The sequence below is a fragment of the Heteronotia binoei genome, chromosome 13 (assembly GCF_032191835.1).
Source record: "Heteronotia binoei isolate CCM8104 ecotype False Entrance Well chromosome 13, APGP_CSIRO_Hbin_v1, whole genome shotgun sequence".
Taxonomy (NCBI): domain Eukaryota; kingdom Metazoa; phylum Chordata; class Lepidosauria; order Squamata; family Gekkonidae; genus Heteronotia; species Heteronotia binoei.
In genome coordinates, this window is record NC_083235.1 from 22,749,386 (window position 1) to 22,768,166 (window position 18,781).

The following is an 18,781-nucleotide window of genomic DNA, read 5'->3' on the forward strand; positions in this document are numbered from 1 at the left end:
TCAGGGAGCAGGCTGATTGAGGCTCCCATATAACTCCCACCCAGGACCTGGTAACCTTGTGGAAGCAACAAGTCTATTCTCTGGCATGCATCCACGATCCTTCCTGATCTGCTTGAATTCCTTGGCACCTTGACCCTTTGGCTTTTGGACACTGACTTCTGATTCCAGTTTGTGATTTGTCTTTAGTGACTTGGCTCCTGCTTGACTTCCTGGACTTTGTCCTTGGACTGGCTTTGGACTCCTGCCTGCCTGCACCCTGAGAATGTGACAATAAAGGTGAAGGCTGGCAACCGGGAAAAGCCAGGGTAAGAAGTAGATGGAGGAGGGAGGCTGGACCTTTCTTAAGCACGGGAGGGAGAGCAAAGGACAGACAGCCCTGAGAGTGAGTTTCCACCCTCCTTTTATCACTTCCAGGAAGAGGCAGGGCTGAACCCTGATTGGAGCCACAGGGTCAGAGAGCGAGAGGGAGCGAGGGTGTGCTCACGCGAAGCGAAAGGAGAGAACCAGGGTGCCTGAACCCCCTTCTCCTTCCCAACCCATTCAGGATGGCAGAGGGTGGGTGAGCCAGAACAACAAAGGGGAAGAGCTGCATTTACTGAAAGAAAGGCTGTTTCCAGGAGACCTTCCTCTCCCCCACAACACACACCCTGTGAGGCAGGAAGGTCTGAGAGCTTAGAGAGAACTGTGACTGGTCCAAGGTCGCCCAGCTGGCTTCATGTGGTGAAGGAGTAGGGAATCAGACTCAGTTCTCCAGATCACAGTCTCTGACACTCTTAACCGCTATACCAAACTGACTTAACCACTACATTAAAAAAGGACTCATGATGCTGTCTTATTCTGAGTCAGACCACTGGTCTATCAAGGCCAGAAACGTCTATTCAGAATGGCAGGACCTCGCTAAGATTTCAGGTACCAGTCTCATTAGCCTGACCTGGATGGGCCAGGCTAGCCTGCTCTCATCAGATCTTGGAAGCTAAGCAGGGTCAGACCAGGTTATTAGTTGTATACGGGGTGGAATTCTAGCAGGAGCTCCTTTGCATATTAGGCCACACCCCACTGATGAAGCTAATCCTTGAAGAGTTTACAAAAAAAGAGCCCTGTAAGCTCTTGGAGGATTGGCTACATCAGGGGTGTGTGGCCTAATATGCAAAGAAGTTCCTGCTAGAATTCCACCCCTGTTTGTATAGGAGACCACCAAGGAGGTCTAGGGTCTCTACGCAGAGGCAGGGAATGGCAAACCACCTCTGAACATCTCTTGCCTTGAAAACCTTACAGGGTTGCTGCAAATCAGCTGTTAACTTAATGGGCGCTTTTCACCATCAATCTCATTTCCACAGTCAATAGCCCTTTAGGCCTAATAAAGCATGCAGGGATTGCTGCTGGCTTCCCTCTGTTCATTTCATCACTTTTCCTGAATAATCTGTTCTTAGTTTCAATGGATCTCAGACAGGCGATGGTGCAACTTGATGGCATCACAGCTGTTCCTTTCTTAACCTGGACTACTGCTGGGGGAGGGAAGTGTTTTAGAATACATATTAGTTCCCAAAAACTATTTTTCTGTTGTTTGAAGTAATATCCTAGCATCTAAACATGTGCACAGTGCCACAATGCAAGGAGGAGGAGGAGGAGGATATATTGGATTTATACTCCACCCTTCACTCTGAATCTCAGTCTCACAATCTTCTTTATCTTCCTCCCCCACAACAAACACCCTGTGAGGCAGATGGAGCTGAGAGAGCTCCCCCAGAAGCCACCCTTTCAAGGACAACTTCTGTGAGAACTATGGATGACCCATTCCAGCAGCTGCAAGTACAGGAGTGGAGAATCAAACCCGGTTCTCCCAGATAAGTGTCCACACACTTAACCACTACACCAAACTGGCTCTCAGTACTGGGCAGGGAAGGCCGGGTGGGAAAAAATGAAGGACATGCTGGGACTGAAAATATTCCTTCTAAGAGATCTGAGAATTAGTTTCCAGTGAGCATTGTGGGACCTTCAGGGTGTTGGGCATGAATCCCAAGGCTGCCATAAATGGCTGATATCAATCCCAAACTCTCCCTGGATGTTTTCTGCTCAGAAGGGCCTTGCTGACGTTTGTGCACGTCATGTCTGTCTCCTCTTGGCTGCCTGGAATCGTTCAGGTATGAATCAGTTCTGGAAAAGGCAAGATGATAACTCATGTTTAATAGCTCTTTCTTGGCTTGCACGGGCCATTCTGACTCCTGGCAATGTGGCAAGAAAGGCTCTCCCGGGCACTCTCCCTTAGCTGGCAGCCTGGAAAGGAAGAGGGGCTGTCCAAGGTTGCATTGGAGCAGGCATATCAAACAAGCGACCTGGGGGCCAAATCAGGCACCCGGAGGGCTCCTATCACGCCCCCAAGCAACTGGCTGTCATCTCTTCCTTCTCCCTCTCTCTTGCTTCATTCTGCATCATAGCTTGCTTTGCAAGGCTTGTTCAATCGCACAAAAGCTACAGAGCAAAGCTTCTAATTTCTCCATTCCACTCTCATTAAGACCTTGTATATATAATTTAAAACAAGTTGACTCATTGTCCCATGTTCTTCTTTACTGTCCCCTACATGATATTATACGTCTTAGGATTCTGGATCCAATTTTGTCCAATACGACAGGCTGCTCAGATGCTGTAAAGGTTTGTCGTCTTCTGAATGATTTGTCATCTGAAATAACTGAAAAGGTTGCTTTATTCTTGAGTTTGGAAATCAAGGATCAATTGTCCAATGAATAGCTGTATATGGTTGTTTTTGTTATTTCTGTAACTGTTAATTTATAATCTGATATATGCCAATAAAGGCTTTTGTTGTTGTAAATTAGTTTGACATCTCTACGTTGGAGTGTCTTCAGAAAAACAGGTTGCTTACCTGTAACTGATGATCTTCGAGTGGTCATCTGTGCATTCACACAGGTGGGATACAGCGCCTGCGCCGATCCCCGGATCGGTACCTAGAAAGCCTGAGGTTTTTCGCATCTAGCACCCCATGAGCATGCGCAGAAGCCCCAGTACGCTTGCTCACGAGGGCCAGCACGAGGATCCCACCAGTTCCTTCTGACCGTTGGAAGCCCCTATATCAGGGAGACCATCAGCAGTGGAGAAGGAGGACAGGTAGTGTGAATGCACAGATGACCACTCGAAGATCATCAGTTACAGGTAAGCAACCTGTTTATCTTCTTCGTGGTCTCTGTGCTTCACACTCATGGGAGATTAGCAAGCTAAACATACCTGGAGGCGGGAGCAGACAGTCAACCAGAAGAAACAGCTTGCAACACCACAGCTCCCAACCGAGTCCTCTGCTGCGTACGCACATCCAAGGCATAGTGCTTCATGACAGGATGAGGAGAGGACCATGTGGCCACCTTGCAGACATCCAGCAAGGAGACGGCCTTCAGGAATGCTGTCGATGTAGCCATAGCCCTAGTAGAATGCCCATAGATGGGTCCAGGCAATGGCTTCTTAGCTAACAGGTAGCAGAGTTTAATAGTCTCAGTGAGCCATTTGAAGTCTTTGAGAGGAAATTTTGCACCCCAACCTAGGGGCAGCATAAGACACAAAGAGATGCGGGTCCTATCCAAAACTCTTGGAATGACTCATGTAGAAGAGCAGCGCATGCTTGACATCTAGCGCTTGCAGACGCCACTCCTCCGCCAAGGTAGGGGTAGGGTAAAACGTGGGAAGCCATACCTCCAAGTTGAGGTGAAATTGAGAAACCACCTTAGGGAGAAAGGAAATGTCTGGGGCTAGGGATACACCAGACTCATGAAAAACTAAGTACGGGTGGTCACAACGCATAGCCATGAGTTCCTCCACCCGTCTGGCTGACGGGATCGCAACAAAAAATGCAGTCTTCCAGGATAGCAGTTGCAGGGAACTGGTCACCATAGGTTCAAATGGCCGTCTAGTCAGCCTATCCAAAACGAAGGGCAAGTCCCACAAAACTGGAGGCGCTTTAGATGGAGGATACAGTCTGAGAAGCCCTTTTAAAAATCATTTTGTTTGCAGGTGCACAAACACTGAGTGTCCCTCAATTGGCACATGCAGGGCAGATATAGCTGACAAATAAACCCTGACTGAGGAAAAGGTAAGGCCGACATCGATGAGAGACAAAAGAAAGTCAAAGATGTGAGGCAGGGTAGCCAATCGGGGCAGGCCTTCCTTTCCAGCCATAAACTTGACAAACCGTGCCCACTTCCTCTCATAGGAAAAGCAGGTAGACAACTTCCTACTGTTCAAGAGGACCTGTTGGACCCTGTCAGAAAAATCTAGGGGTCGATGAGCCAAGCCGTCAACTTGATAAGAGGTGTGTTGTGATGGAACACTTGACCTCCCTGAGCTGAAAGGAGGTCCGGCTCTACTGGAAAATGATGAAAGGTTCCTTGAGCGAGCTGGAGTAAAATTGGGAACCAATTCTGACGGGGCCACCACGGTGTTATCAGTATACATTTCAGCTGTTCCCTCTGAATCTTGTTAACTACCCTTGTCAGGAGAGGGAGAGGTGGGAACATGTAGAAAAAATGATCTGTCCAAGGGAACAGAAGTCCGTCTTCTAAGGAGGCTGGATCCCTCCCTCCTTTGGTGCAGAACTGACCGCACTTCTGATTCAGAGCAGTTGTGAAGACGTCAATGTGGGGATGCCCCTATTGCCGAAAGACTGGCTGAAGGTAATCCCATTTGATTTCCCATTCAGCTTGCAAGCTGAGAACTCCTGGGAGGTGGGAAGCCTTCACATAGATGTTGAAGTCTAGGCACTCCAGCCACATTTCAATAGCAAGGGCACAGAGTTTGTGAGATACTGTCCCACCCTGCCTATTGTTGACATAGCAGAGAGCTGTTGTATTGTCCGTAAGTACTACCACAGCTTTGCCTATTATTAAAGGATGAAAGGACCAGAGCGCAAAGTGGATCGCCAATAACTCCAGATAGTTTATATGGCAGAGAGTCAGTGGTTGAGGCCATGGCCCTCCCACACACAGGGAATCCAGGTGTGCACCCCACCCCCATAGGGAAGTGTCTGTAGTGATCGTGACTGTCATTGCAGGTAGGTGGAAGGGCGTTCCCTGACAGATGTCCTCCCACCCCACCACTCCAGAAACTGTAGTACTGAAGGGGGGATCCAGAATTTCTTCCAGGGTGAGTCCTGTAACAGGCGAAACCTTTTTAGGAACCAAACTTGGAGTGTTCACATGTGAAGTTTTGCAAACAGCAGTACATTGGTAGTTGCTGCCATCAGATCCAACAGCCTCTGCAACTGTTGCGCTGTGTCCCACTTTCTGAGTTGGAGAAGATGAATGAGAGCTATAACATCCATTGCTCTCTGGTGGACCAGGAAGGCACGATGCCGCTCTGTATCCAGGAGTGCCCCTATGAATTGAACTTTCCAGGAAGGAGCAAATGGGACTTTTTTGTGTTGACTTGCAGACCGAGGGTTTGGAGAAGTTGAAGTGTGGTAGAAAGGTGACCGGATAAACTATCTTCCGAATCTGCAATCAGCAGCCAATCGTCAATATATGGAAAAACGGTGATACCTTGGAGTCTGAGATGGGCGGCTACGACAATCATCTCCTTGGTAAATACCCTCGGTGTGGTACAAAGCCTGAAGGGGAGAGCTTTGTATTGAAAATGGGCACAATTGCAAACTGGAGGTACTGTCTGAAAGATGGGTGGATTCTGATATGAAAATAGCCATCCTTGAGGTCGGATGGGAGGGACAGTGGCTCAGTGGTAGAGCATTTGCTTGGTAAGCAGAAGGTCCCAGGTTCAATCCCCGCCATCTCCAACTGAAAAGGTCCAGGCCAATAGGTGTGAAAAACCTCAGCTGGAGACTCTGGAAAGCCACTGCCAGTCTGAGTAGACAATACTGACTTTGATGAACCCGGGGTCTGATTCAGTAGAAGGCAGCTTCATATGTTCACCACAGTAAGGGAAAGAGCTTGTGCCCTGCGCTTCACTAGATCCCCGTAGGATTTAAGGTTTTCCGACAGGGAAATAGGGAGGTCATCTGCAATATGAGGGTCAGGTGATGGTTTGATCTGTGTCTTGTCCAAGTCCTCATCACCAACCTCGAAGTCTGACGTCAAGGACACCTCTCTCATGTCAGAGTGCTCCGATAACTGCGGGGTCGAAGTGTGAACAGAGGAATGTGTCAAGTGTTGATGGTTTCACTTGGGGGTCTCCAAGCTTCTCCTTATGCCTGTCTGGGGGGTTCGATACCGACACCGAAGGTGTAAGGCGTGATGGCGAATGGCACAAAACCCTTGAGAAATGCAAAGCTGATCCCATTCCAACGGATCGGGGGGAGGGTACTATGGATATAGATTGATACAGGTAAGCCCCATAAGAGTATGGCCACGGGTGCTGTTCCCAAATAGGGGGTGGCAGAGGTCTACGGAGGAGAGCTCTCAATTACACCTCCCGTTCCTGCGAATGTCCTCTAATCGGTCGAAGTGGGACCAGCGGTTCTGTTGGAGCGGATGCATCGATTTCCAATACCGATCCGCTGTTGCTTTGTCGACAGGAACCCGACTGAGAGGAAGGTGTCTGTCGGGTTAGGTCAATTTCTTGCTCCAACCCTGAAAGGTGGATCGGTTGAGAGCCAAGTCTGCCCAACACCAATGGGCTTCTCCGATGGCTAGGCAAAGCTAGGAGCTTTCGCAGTGGAACAGTCTGCACCACCACCGGATCTAGCATCGAAGCGTCCTTGCATGGAGAAGGCGTGTGAGAGAGTCTATCTTGTCTCTTGCACTTTTCCTTAGACTTGTGTTTTTTTGGCAGCAGAAGCTTGGATTCTGAGTCATCCCAATGCTTTTTTGTCGGGGTGGATTCAGCTGGAGTCTCTACTGCCCGCTTCTCAGCACGATCACGATCGGCGGGAGTAGCTTCGGCTGAAGATCCCATTGAGGCTGTAATTATGGGCTGGGTGGACTCGCTCATTGGTACCGAAGGGCCCGACACCATTTTAGGCAGTCAAAGAGCCAATTCGACTAAGGTCGCCGACAACCTGGCCGCTCGATTTTTCCTTTTTTGTTTGGAAAATTTCGAGCAATGCGGGCACGAGAACACAGTGTCCCTTGCCCAGGCACAGAAGGCAGAGAGAGTGACTGTCCGGGGGTGCAATTTTGCTTCCACACTGCAAGCACTGTTTGGAAAAAACCCAACGTTTTTCCATAGACAACGGCAGGAGCAGGACGAGTCTGGGGGGGAACTGCCCCGAAGGGCAAAAGTCCAAAACTAAAGTCTTTTTTTTTTTAAGAGAACAAAGTTCAGGAAAAAAGGGGAAGCAGAGAAAACCAACGGACAGGGGAAAAAACCGAGAAAAAAACCGATAAGTACCGACCGGCGTACTGACGAGGAGATCCTTTCAGCGTGGCGGTCAAAAAGGAACTGGTGGGATCCTCGCACTGGCCATCGTGAGCATGTGTACTGGGGCTTCTGCGCATGCTCATGGGGTGCCAGGAGCGAAAAATCCCGGGCTTTCTAGGTACCGATCCAGGGATTGGCGCAGGCGCTCTATCCCACGAGTGTGAAGCACAGAGACCACGAAGAAGATTGTAGCCTTTCCTTCCTTCCCAAAGCACTCAAGAGCTCTGACTACACAGACACACACCCATGATCCCGAGTGCCTCTGGTGCTCTTTTCCACCAGTCTCCAGCTATACATCAGGAGCCTTAGGATGAGCTAACCGTACACAAGTCAAACCAAAGGTCCTTTCAGCTCCTCTTCCCATCTTCCATCAGTGACCGGTCGCATCCTGCAGACAGATTTGCAAGCTGGGGGCTCTGGTGAAATTCATACTCTGCTATTAGTCTCTAGAATCTGGCAGTCAGACTTACGACTTCTGCATATGGAAGTCATATATAGTCTTGTGTAGTGGGTGGCAAGCTAGAGACGTGTCTCCTCTTCTTAAAATAACAGCAGCCACTGCAATTCTCTGGGATCTACAGCTTATCATGTGATGGGTAAAGAAGTACTTTCTTTTCACCTTAAATAGAATCCCTACCAGGATTGCTGTTTTAGGATTTTTAGAGTTTCTCAAGCTTTTATATGGGAGGTCATTCCCCCCCCATACATTTTTTTCTACACCCTTCCCAAATTTATACCCTCTTATCATATAGGGTTGACAACTCAGACTTGGGTAATTCCCAGAGCTATGGGAATGGTGCTTTGAGAGGGCATAGTTCAAGGAAGGGACCAAGCTCAACAGGGATGCACAGGCCTTAGATTCTGCCATCCAAGGCTTTTCTTTTGTGACAAGACCTCCTTTGCATATTAGGCCACCCCCCAGATGTAGCCCATCCTCCAAGAGCTTACAGGACTCTTCTTACAGGGCCTACGGTAAGCTCTAGGAGGATTGGCTACATCAGGGGTGTGTGGCCTAAGGAGTTCCTGCTACAAAAAAAAGCCCTGCTGTCATCCAAAATCAACAGTTCCTCCAGAGGAACTGTTCCCTGTCATCTGGAGATCAGTTGTAATTCCAGAACTACTTATAATTTTTTATTTATACCCCGCCTTTCATCCCAGTGGGGGCCCAAAGTGGCTTTCATCCTTCGCCTCTCTTCCATTTTATCCTCACAACAACTCTGCAAGGTAGGCTAGGTTGAGAGTTGGTAGGCTGAGGTAGGCTAGGCAGCAAGCTTCCATGGCACAAGTGGGGATTCAAAGCTGGATTTCCCAGATCCTACTCCGACAATTCAACCACTACACCATGCCTGCTCCAGACCCCACTTAGAAGTTGTCTCCATCATGTTTCCTCCCTCAATCATCTTTCTGCTAAGGAAAAAAAAACAGCAAGGGTTTTAAGGATCTTTACAGGGAAAGTTATTCTTAGTACCTCACCTCATACATATTTTCCTTTCTTCCTTTCGTTCTTTCCTCTCTTCCTTTCTCTTTCCTTCCTTTCCAAATTATGCTCGTGCTTTCATTTTCTGTCATGGAGGCTCAACTAGTTTTGACTGGCAGAACCAAGGAAGGAGCAGGACCATACAGCATACCTGGATTTTGCTCAGAGGCTGGTGGCCTCTTCCTTGCCCTGAATTAAGTTCCAAGGTACGCAGCACAGGGAATTCCAGGGTTGGTAGTGTGGAGTTGAAGAACCTTGTAGCGCAGAGTTAGGCTGATTCCACACTCCCCTTGCTCCGGGGCAGCTAGAGATTTCGCACCAGCTGCTCCATGCCGCCATTTTGTCCCAGGGCAACCCACAATTTGCCGCACAGCAGCGTAAACCTGTTTTTTCAGGTTTACACTGCTGCACAGCAAATTGGGGGTTGCCCCAGGGCAAAATGGCGATGCGGAGCAGATGGTGCGAAATTGCCAGCTTGCTCCACACAGAAACGGAAGCCTGATCCGGAGCAAGACGAGTGCGGAATCAGCCTTAATGTGAACAGGGAGCTACTGCTGGGGGCGGGGGGGAAGTTGTAGTGGAAAGGCAAGACAAGGGTTGAACACACAAGTCTGAAGAGGGGCTGTGGCTCAGGGGCAGAGCATCTATCTGCTTGGGACCAGGCAGCAGGTGATACGAAAGAGACCCTGAAGAGCCGCTGACAATACTGACCTTGATAGACTGACGGTCTGATTCAGTATAAGGAAGTTTTGAGGAGGAGCTGTGGCTCAGTGGAAGACACCCTCCTTGGCATGCAGAAGGTCTCAAGTTCAACCCCTGGCATCTCTAGTTAAAAACGACCAAGTAGTAAGTGATGTAAAAGGCCTCAGCCTGAGACCCTGGACAGCTGCTACCAGTCTGAATAGACAACACTATCCTTGATGGACCAAGGGTCTGATTCAGTATAAAGCAACTTCATATATGTTCAAAGGCAACCGAACAGTTAGACCTCACCTAGAGAATTCTGTTCAGCATTGGGCACCGTGATTTAAGATGTATATACGGACAAGCTGGAACGTGTCCACAGGTAGGCAATGAAGATGGTGAGGGATCTGGAGACCAAGTCCTATGAGGACAGGCTGAAGGAGCTGGGTATGCTTACCCTGGAGAGATTACTGAGAAGTGATATGATCCCCATCTTCAAGTACTTGAAGGGCTGTCATATAGAGGATGGTGTGGAATTGTTTTCTAAGTTCTTAGAAGGTCTGACCAGAACCAGCAAGTTCAAATTAAATCTGAAGAGTTTTCAACTAAACAGGAGGAAGAACTTCCTGACAGAGTGGTTCCTCAGTGGAACAGGCTTCCTCGGAAGGTGGTAGGCTCTCATTCTTTGGACGTTTTTAAACAGGGGCTAGATGGCCACTTGAAAGCAATGCTGATTCTGTGAATGTAGATCATGAGAAAGAGGGCAGCAAGGGTTGCATCAGTGCTTAGTTCTTGTGGTTCTTTCTTACACACCCAAGGAATGCTATTTACCACATGGGGGGCAGGAAGCAATTTTTCTCCAGGCCAGTTTGGCCAGGGGTCCTGGAGGGTTTTTTTTTTTTTTTTGCCATCTTCTGGGCATGGAGCAGGGATCACTGGGGGGTGTGTGAGGGGAGGGATTTGAGAATTTCTGCATTGTGCAGGGGGTTGGGCTACATGACCCTGGAGGCCCCTTCCAACTCTATGATTCTATTAAACACACCTGACTGTGCACGTGTACATGGATCCTCCACTCCCTATGTCAACCATGAGGGATTTGATACATGCATGGACACGTAAAGTAGAACTTCAGCCTTATGGAAGACAAACTATAGGACACAATACCTTTTATTGTACCAAATGCCCCAATTCATAAAACTACTTGGAGTGACTTTTCAAGTCACACAGAACATTTCTTCAAGGCCTTCATCAGCAATAAAGAAAAGAAAGAGGGGAGCTGGTCCTGGTGATGCTGGTACCAAGCCCAAAAGGGAAAGATCAGAGAAAGTGTAAGGCATACGTTGCAAGTGATGGCACAAAAATTACACAATGCAAATTAAGATGAAAAAGGAGCATTAAAACATCGTAAGGAGACTCCAGATGATTAACTCAGTGTGCCTCTTCATCAGCTGCGTGTAAAAAAACATTATCACTTTATCCAGGATAATATTTCTGTACTGCAGGAGGTAACTGAAACCCCATCTAACATCTGCAGAAAATTACTGCAGGGGAATAGTCCCGAGACCATGAAGTCCTGCAGAACAGTTTTATCTTCAGATGGGTAAATTGCTGTTTAAACTCTGCGGCTAAGGTCACTGGAGAGAACAATTCTCTCAGCTTTTTATTAGACCAAACTGGTCCGTTTGTAAACTACTTGAAGCCAAGCACATTTTCAGTTGATGCCGAACATTTCTTCTTGCGTACAGGTAGGAGTTCCGGCTGATATTAATCCAGCAGAGTCTAGGGCTCTTCGGAACAATGCGGCAGAAAAGTGATGCAGGGGAATTTGTTAATTCTATAGCCTATTTTTGCTCAAAGGAATCAGGTTACGCTTACAAAAAAGAGCCTTGTAAGCCCTTGGAGGACTGGCTACATCAGGGGTGTGTGGCCTAATATGCAAAGGAGCTCCTGCTAGAATTCCATCCTTGCCCTTAACAAACAGGAGCAAAAAAAGGAGGAACAAGATGCTAGCGAGAATAGTTTATTTGACCTTTTAGATCAAATTTGGCTGTATTTGTCAAGGGGATGAATTAGAGGAGTTTCGGATTGAGATTCCCTGAAGAAGCTCATTGTGAAATGCGTCAGGATTTTAAAAGTCAAATAAACTATTCTCCCTGGCACCTTGTTCTTCTGTTGTTTCTCTCCTACTTACCGGGTGCAACCTCGTTTTCTTCCCAATTGCACTTCAAACATGCATGCACGCGCAGCTTTCATTAACGCTAATTCAGAACAGTGACAAATGTAAGCATTGAGTGAGTCAGAGCAGACAGGATTGGTGGCTAGCGCGATTATGGTTTTATTATCAATTTAATGCTATCAATGTTCATATTGCTCAAGTTTTTGTTTTGTTTTTTAAAAAAAGATATGTCATTGCCCTAAGGGGCACATTGCAGAGATTTTGACAGTGAGCAAAACAAAGGAAAGGGGGAAAGATGGAAGTGAGGATAACGGGAAGATGATGCATAAATGCGGTCTCGTGCATAGGGATGGGCACAAACTGCATTTTTGCAGTTTGATTCGTGACCAAACCATGAACCGATATGAACTGGGAGGTTGGTTTAGGAACCAAACCAGTTTGTACAGTTCATGAGCCATGTAAAGTTTTAACCTCTGCTTTCTTCTCCCTGAATAAAGGGGCAGGAAGTAGAAGATGGGGTTTAAATGGCTCCCTCCAGAGGTGGAATTTTTGCAGGAGCTCCTTTGCATATTTGGCCACACACCCCTGATGTAGCCAATCCTCCAAGAGCTTACAGGGCTCTTTTTTGTAAACTCTTCAAAGATTGGCTACAGATTGGGGTGTGTGGCCTAATATGCAAAGGCGCTCCTGCTAGAATTCCACCCCTGGTTCCCTCCATTACACACTCAGCTTTCTGCTTGCCTTTTGGCATTTTAACCTCCTGCTTTTCCAGGCGTTTCACTCCCAGATTTCTGCAGGCTATGAAGTCATGGCCAACAGAAATCTGGGGGTGAAATTCCTCCCAGCTATTTCAACTCCCAGTTTTTGGTGGCTGTGATAAGCTATGGCCAGCAGAAAGCTGGAGTTAAAAATGGTTCCAAGCTATTTAAACCAAACAACTGTTTGACTGTTTTTCATGAAGAGCAGAAGGCAGGGGTTTAAATGGCTCAGAGCCCATTAAATCCCTGCTTTCTGCTCCTCACGAACCACCACAAACTGCATCAAAATCCATGGAAGTGTAGTGGCTCTTCAGTTCACAAAAATTGCTTTGTGAACCACGAACCAGCCCGAATTCATGATGGACTTTAGTTTGTGAGCCGCTTCGTGCCCATCCCTACTTGGGTATTTTGGGTTAACTTCTGATGGAGGTAGAGACTAAAGTATTAAGCCAAAATGGGGCTTTGGGGCATTCTTTCCAAATAGAGCCAAGCAGTTTTGGGAAAGAATGTATGATGAGGACGGAAACCTGCAAAGAGGACATTTACAACATGCAGTCACATGGAAGCGCCAAAGAAAAGGGCTCCATTTTGGAAGCCAAAGAGGACAGGAAAAATTTCTGAATGGAAGTAGACTGAGACAAAAGAAGCCTTAATATAACTACCCACCATCCTACTTATCCGCCCTGCAAGGGGTGGGGGACAAATCCTGCATCTGTGCTCTGGATGAGCAAGCACAGCCCTTATCTTCAGGTTGAGAGGTGAAGAGAGAGGTGGGTCAGCGTGTGGGAAGACGGCTCAAGACAGAGGCCCGGGAGACTTCGCGGTAAGCATTACGCAGCAGCACATAAGGGAAGCAGGTCTCCAGCATGTCGGTGGTCAGGAAGGATGACTCCTCCACGAGCTAAGAGAGAGAGAGACCACACAGAGAGAAGGGGGTGGTTAAGGGGCTTGGAGGAAGTGTGCGCCTGGTGAGTATCTGGCATTTATCAGGCATGTCTCTTAGAGCTCTGTGCTCCAATAGGACAAGAACATCCAGATTCTGCATCAGGTAAATTCTGCACCCTGCCTGAAGATGGATCGTTCCGAGAGATTAAAATGGTTTGAAAGAGGATTGCCACCTGTGTACACTTGCCTCTGCTAAACACATTTTACAGATTTTTGTGCAGTGGGGACATGTGTATGTCGGGGCTGACGATTCCAAAACTGGGAAATTCCTGGCAAATGGAGGCCTGCTCGGTATTTTCTCTTGTTTGTAATCTCTGGGGAAAATAGATTCCACAGCTTGTCGAGTCAATTTCATCATTTCCAGAGCAGTCTGTGGGATCATCTTCCCCAGCCTGGGCAGATTGGGGAAGCGCAGCTTGCTGGTCCTTCGACCCAAGAACCACTGCGGTGGCTGGCGTGCAATAGACCAGCCAACCACCTGTGTTTCCGGGCCTGCCCTCACGTCTCAGCAGGACCCGTGCAAACGAACTGCCCCTTCCTGTCCTAGGACCAGCCTTTCCCCATCAACAGCAGCTGCTAGTACTCAAAAGGTGTGAGGAGGAGGGGTGGGGTCACACCTCCAAAATGGTATCTGTGAAACCACCTTGCCCCTCTGTGACAGGGGCAGGCAAGTGTGTGCCAACGCTGGCTGGCTGCTCGCATGGCCTGGAATGAAGCATTTTGCATTTAAATTGCTTTGCTACACAGAGCTGTTTGCCCGGCGAATATCAATCCGCTCGGGGGAAATCCAGGCCCTCCCCAACTCGGCCGTCTCCTCCCATCAGCCGAAGAATCAATAACCATCTCCTGTTGCCAAGGGTTGCTCTTAATGGAGATGTATCACCAGCGCCTGTTTCTGGCCCTGATGCGTACGGTCTTTAAGGCCGCTCTTCCCAGCGGGCAGAAAAGCCCAAGTCAAAAGGCATGCAGCAGGTGATCCCGGAACTGTCTGGGGAACAATAGTGTGGGTCTGGACTGATAGTATATCTCGCGTTTCCTTTCGCTGCTGAATCCACCCCAGGAATGGTCCAACTGCAGCAAAACTGGCCCACGTGAAATTAACATGGGGCTCATCCCCCTGTTCTCCACATATTAAGGTTCTGGAGCACTTGCCACCTACCCTACATCCCCCCCCCCCCCAACATGTAGCTTGACTCACGAGCTTGATCTAGAGGAGAATAAGTCCAGAAGAGGGCGACAAAGATGATGAGGGGGTCTGGAGACCAAGTCCTATGAAGAACGGTTGAAGGAGCTGGGAATGTTTAGCCTGGAGAGAAGGTGGCTGAGAGGTGATATGATCACCATCTTCAAGTACTTGAAGGCTGTCATATAGAGGATGGTGTGGAATTGTTTTCTGTGGCATCAGAAGGTAGGACCAGAACCAATGGGTTGAAATTAAATCAGAAGAGTTTCTGGCTCAACGTTAGAAAGAACTTCCTGACAGAGCGATTCCTCAGTGGAACAGGGTTCCCTGGGTGGTGGTGGGCTCTTCTTCCTTGGAGGTTTTTAAACAGAGGCTAGATGGCCATCTGAGAGCAATGCGGATCCTATGAATTTAGGGGGAGGTATTTGTGAGTTTCCTGCATTGTGCAGGGGATTGGACTAGATGACCCTGGGGGGGTCCCCTTCCAACTCTATGATTCTATGGTCTACATGAGCAGTCTTCTCTGCTGGTGGACTGCTGATGAACTGAGGTGGTGTAGTGTTGTATCAGGACAAGGAAGACCAGGGTTTCCAGGCCCTCACTCTGCCATGAAGCTCAATGGGAGACTTTGGGCTGGTCAGTTTGGCCTAGGCTTACCATCCGCAGCTGGGGGAGGGGGGAATCCCATTTTTGTCTGCCTCTGCCCACTACTGGCCAGCAGAAGGCAATCTTCCCCAACAATGTTATGCAATGTGCCTACATCACCTGGAAGTTAGTTGGGGCACACTGTGGGTAACACTCTGGTTTTGTGGCAAAACTGTATGGTTTGAGGGTGATTTTACCACAGAGTTTTGCCACAAAACCAGAGTGTAGCCCCTGACACGCCTACATCACTTCTGGGTGACATTGGCATGTCAGAGGTGATTCTTCTGGCTCCCAAAACTCCAAACACCCCCCCAAGTTTCACAACAGACCTGGCAATGCAAGCCTGGCCTTCTCCATGAATTTGTAGGGATGAGGTGGGGGTGGGGGAGCCATGTATGCTACTCAGAGGCTTGTTGGAGGAAGGGTGGAATCAGGGGCTGAATATGTAAAGCACTGAAAACACTCTGCATTGTGATTCCACCCAGGGCATTTCTTGTAGCAGAACTCCTTTGCATATTAGGCCACACACCCCTGATGTAGCCAATCCTCCAAGAGCTTGCAGGGCTCTTAGTACAGGGCCTACTGTAAGCTCCAGGAGGGATTGGCTACATCAGTGAGGTGTGGCCTAATATGCAAAGGAGTTCCTGCTACAAAAAAAAGCCCTGGGTGGAATCACAATGCAGAGTGTTTTCAGTGCTTTACATATTCAGCCCCCATTTAACCCCCCATCAACATCCTTACCTTTCAATTGTTATTATTATTTATTCAATTTATATTCTGCCCTTCCCACCAAAGCAGGCTCAGGCAGGTTCCAATAAGAGTTAAAGCAATTAGATAACAATAAATACAATAAAATAGATTAATATATCTTAAGATGCAACCATCTTAACTCGTCCCTGCTATAGAATCTGCTTTCCATTGTGGATTTTGTGAAGTTTCCTTCTACCCCCATCCAAAGAATATTTCCTATCATAAGTGGTGTGCAATCTGCAGAAGAGGGCAGTCCTTAAACATTAAGCGCTTCCTGAAACTTGGGGTTTAAGATACAAATCAGAGGGTGTCCCCTAGCCAGCCTCCGAGATCACTGTCTGGCAGCTTCCATCTGCGGCCTCATCAGAAAGCGGCTCCTTCACATAGTCTGGGAAGGCAGCCCAAAGGACTGTCTGATTTCTCTGACACAGCGTTTGTCAACTCCTTAATGATTCCCTGCAGCCCAATAAAATAGCTTCAGTGAAGAAAAAATAAGTATGGATCTTCCTGACTCTACAATAAAGACAGACATAATATGAGGAAAGTTCATTGCGTGTCCCTCAGCTGTGGGCCGTCTCTAGCTTTTTTAACTGAAATGACAGGTCTACCTAGGCATACCTCTCCCACATGCTTCAGGCAAGCACATTTAAAAAAATGTAAATATCTGTGGGGCAGTATAAATCCAAATAAAAACAATTCTTTTTTCCACTCACCAGTGTTTTCTTTGTTCTTTTGCTCCATCCCTGGTGTGGTCGTCTTCTCCTTCATGTTATCAAACATCACATCTTTTTACTGATCACTTTATTCTTTTAAAAAAAAAGATTCATATTTTTAAATGCGCGGCTCTGCTCTGGTGGGAAGTTTCTTGATGATCCCAGAGAAAGGGCAGTACCGTTTGGGTTCAACTTGCAAAACTGCTTCGAAGAAAAGCAAGGAAGGAAGGAAGGAAGGAAGGAAGGGAGAGAGAAAGAGAGAGAGAAAGAGAGGAGAGAAAGAGAGAAAGAGAGAGAGAAAGAGAGAGAGAAAGAGAGAAAGAGAGGAAAGAAAGAGAGAAAGAGAGAAAGAGAGAAAGAAAGAAAGAGAGAGAGAAAGAGAGAAAAAAGAGAGAAAGAGAGAGAAGAAAGAGAGAAAGAGAGAGAGAGAGAGAAAGAGAGAGAGAAAGAGAGAGAGAAAGAGAGAGAAAGAGAGAGAAAGAGAGAAAGAAAGAGAGAGAGAAAGAGAGAAAAAGAGAGAGAGAAAGAGAGAAAAAGAGAAAGAAAGAGAGAAAGAGAGAGAGAGAAAGAGAGAGAGAGAGAGAGAAAGAGAAAGAAAGAGAGAAAGAGAGAGAAAGAGAGAGAAAGAGAGAGAAAGAGAGAAAGAGAGAAAGAGAGAGAGAAAGAAAGAAAGAAAGAAAGAAAGAAAGAAAGAAAGAAAGAAGAAAGAAAGAAAGAAAGAAAGAAAGAAAGAAAGAAAGAAAGAAAGAAAGAAAGAAAGAAAGAAAGAAAGAAAGAAAGAAACTCTGGGCCTAGAGAGTAGAATGTACAGCCAGCTCCATAACTTTAAAAATGTACTTCTTGCACAAGCAATGCTACATAAACTTTAGTTGTAATCTGTGGCCTCAGGGTGTAATTGCAAGGAGAGCAGACGAGGACACACCTCTTTCCCACTTGAGAATGTGGTGATGCTTCATGCTGCTGTAAAAGCTTCTAGGTAGGCATTTATTTATTTATTTATTTTATTCTATAACTTATATCCCGCCCTTCCCATAAAATGGCTCAGGGCGGCTCACAGCAAATGATAAACAATAAAACAAAGTGCAAAATTATTACATTTAAAAAGTCAAAGCATTTAAAAATCTAAAAACCTTAAAATCTTAACATTAAACTATACAGTATATTTCACTGAAATCTGATAAGCTACCTTTATCTAGTCAGGCGTAGGCTAACCGGAAGAGGGTTGTCTTACAGGCCCTGCGGAACTGAGTAAGATCCCGCAGGGCCCTCACCTCTTCCGGCAGCTGGTTCCACCATGTGGCGGCCATTGTAGAGAAGGCCCTGTCTCTGGTTGTCTTGAGACGGACTTCCTTAGGCCCGGGGATGGTGAGAAGGTTTTGAGTCCTAGACCTCAGTACCCTCTGGGGAACATGTGGGGGGAGACGGTCCCTCAGGTAGGCAGGTCCCAGGCCATATAGGGCTTTAAAGGTAATAACCAGCACCTTGTACCAGACTCGGTATGTTATTGGAAGCCAGTGCAGGGCCCGAAGACCCGGCCGAATGTGCCCCCACCTTGGGAGGCCCAATAACAGCCGGGCCGCGGCATTCTGCACCAGCTGCAGTTCCAGGTCCGGCACATAGCCCAGGTTTGCCTGATCTCATCTTGCAGTTGCTGCAGTATTCAAATCTCTGAAGCAAAGCAGGGTTTGCCTGAATGGGAGACCACCAAGGAAGTCCAGACTTACTGTGCAGAGGAAGGCAATGGCAAACCACAGTTAGTCTCCTGCCTTGGGAACCACCCCCACCAAGGTTGCCAGAAGCCAACTGCAACTTGATGGCACTTTACACGGGCACACAAAACTCAAACCCTTTTTCATCAGCCCAGTTTTGGTGCTCAAACCATGCATAAGATGAGAATGTGCTACCTGCAATCTTCCTGATACATGAGGCAGCATGGCTGCCATTTTCTGTGAATGTGGTTATGAGTATTTCCCAGCTGCAAACAGCAAATCTAGATGTGTTGCGAGCATCGAAATACGTGCATTGCCCAATTCACACGAAATACCAAGCGTGTGTATCGGGAGGACGGCGGGAAGTGCA

General features: G+C 47.5%; 1 protein-coding gene across 1 annotated transcript in view; it reads right to left on the reverse strand.

The window, feature by feature from the left end:
- Nucleotides 1–11,843: 11,843 nt before the first annotated feature.
- NCKAP1L (NCK associated protein 1 like) overlaps nucleotides 11,844–18,781 on the reverse strand; it is a 129,486-nt gene continuing 122,548 nt past the window's right edge. The window contains exon 31 of the mRNA XM_060252162.1: nucleotides 11,844–13,367. Within this exon, the coding sequence (XP_060108145.1) occupies nucleotides 13,242–13,367 (126 nt within the window). The 3' untranslated portion in view covers nucleotides 11,844–13,241. The remainder of the gene's footprint in view (nucleotides 13,368–18,781) is intronic.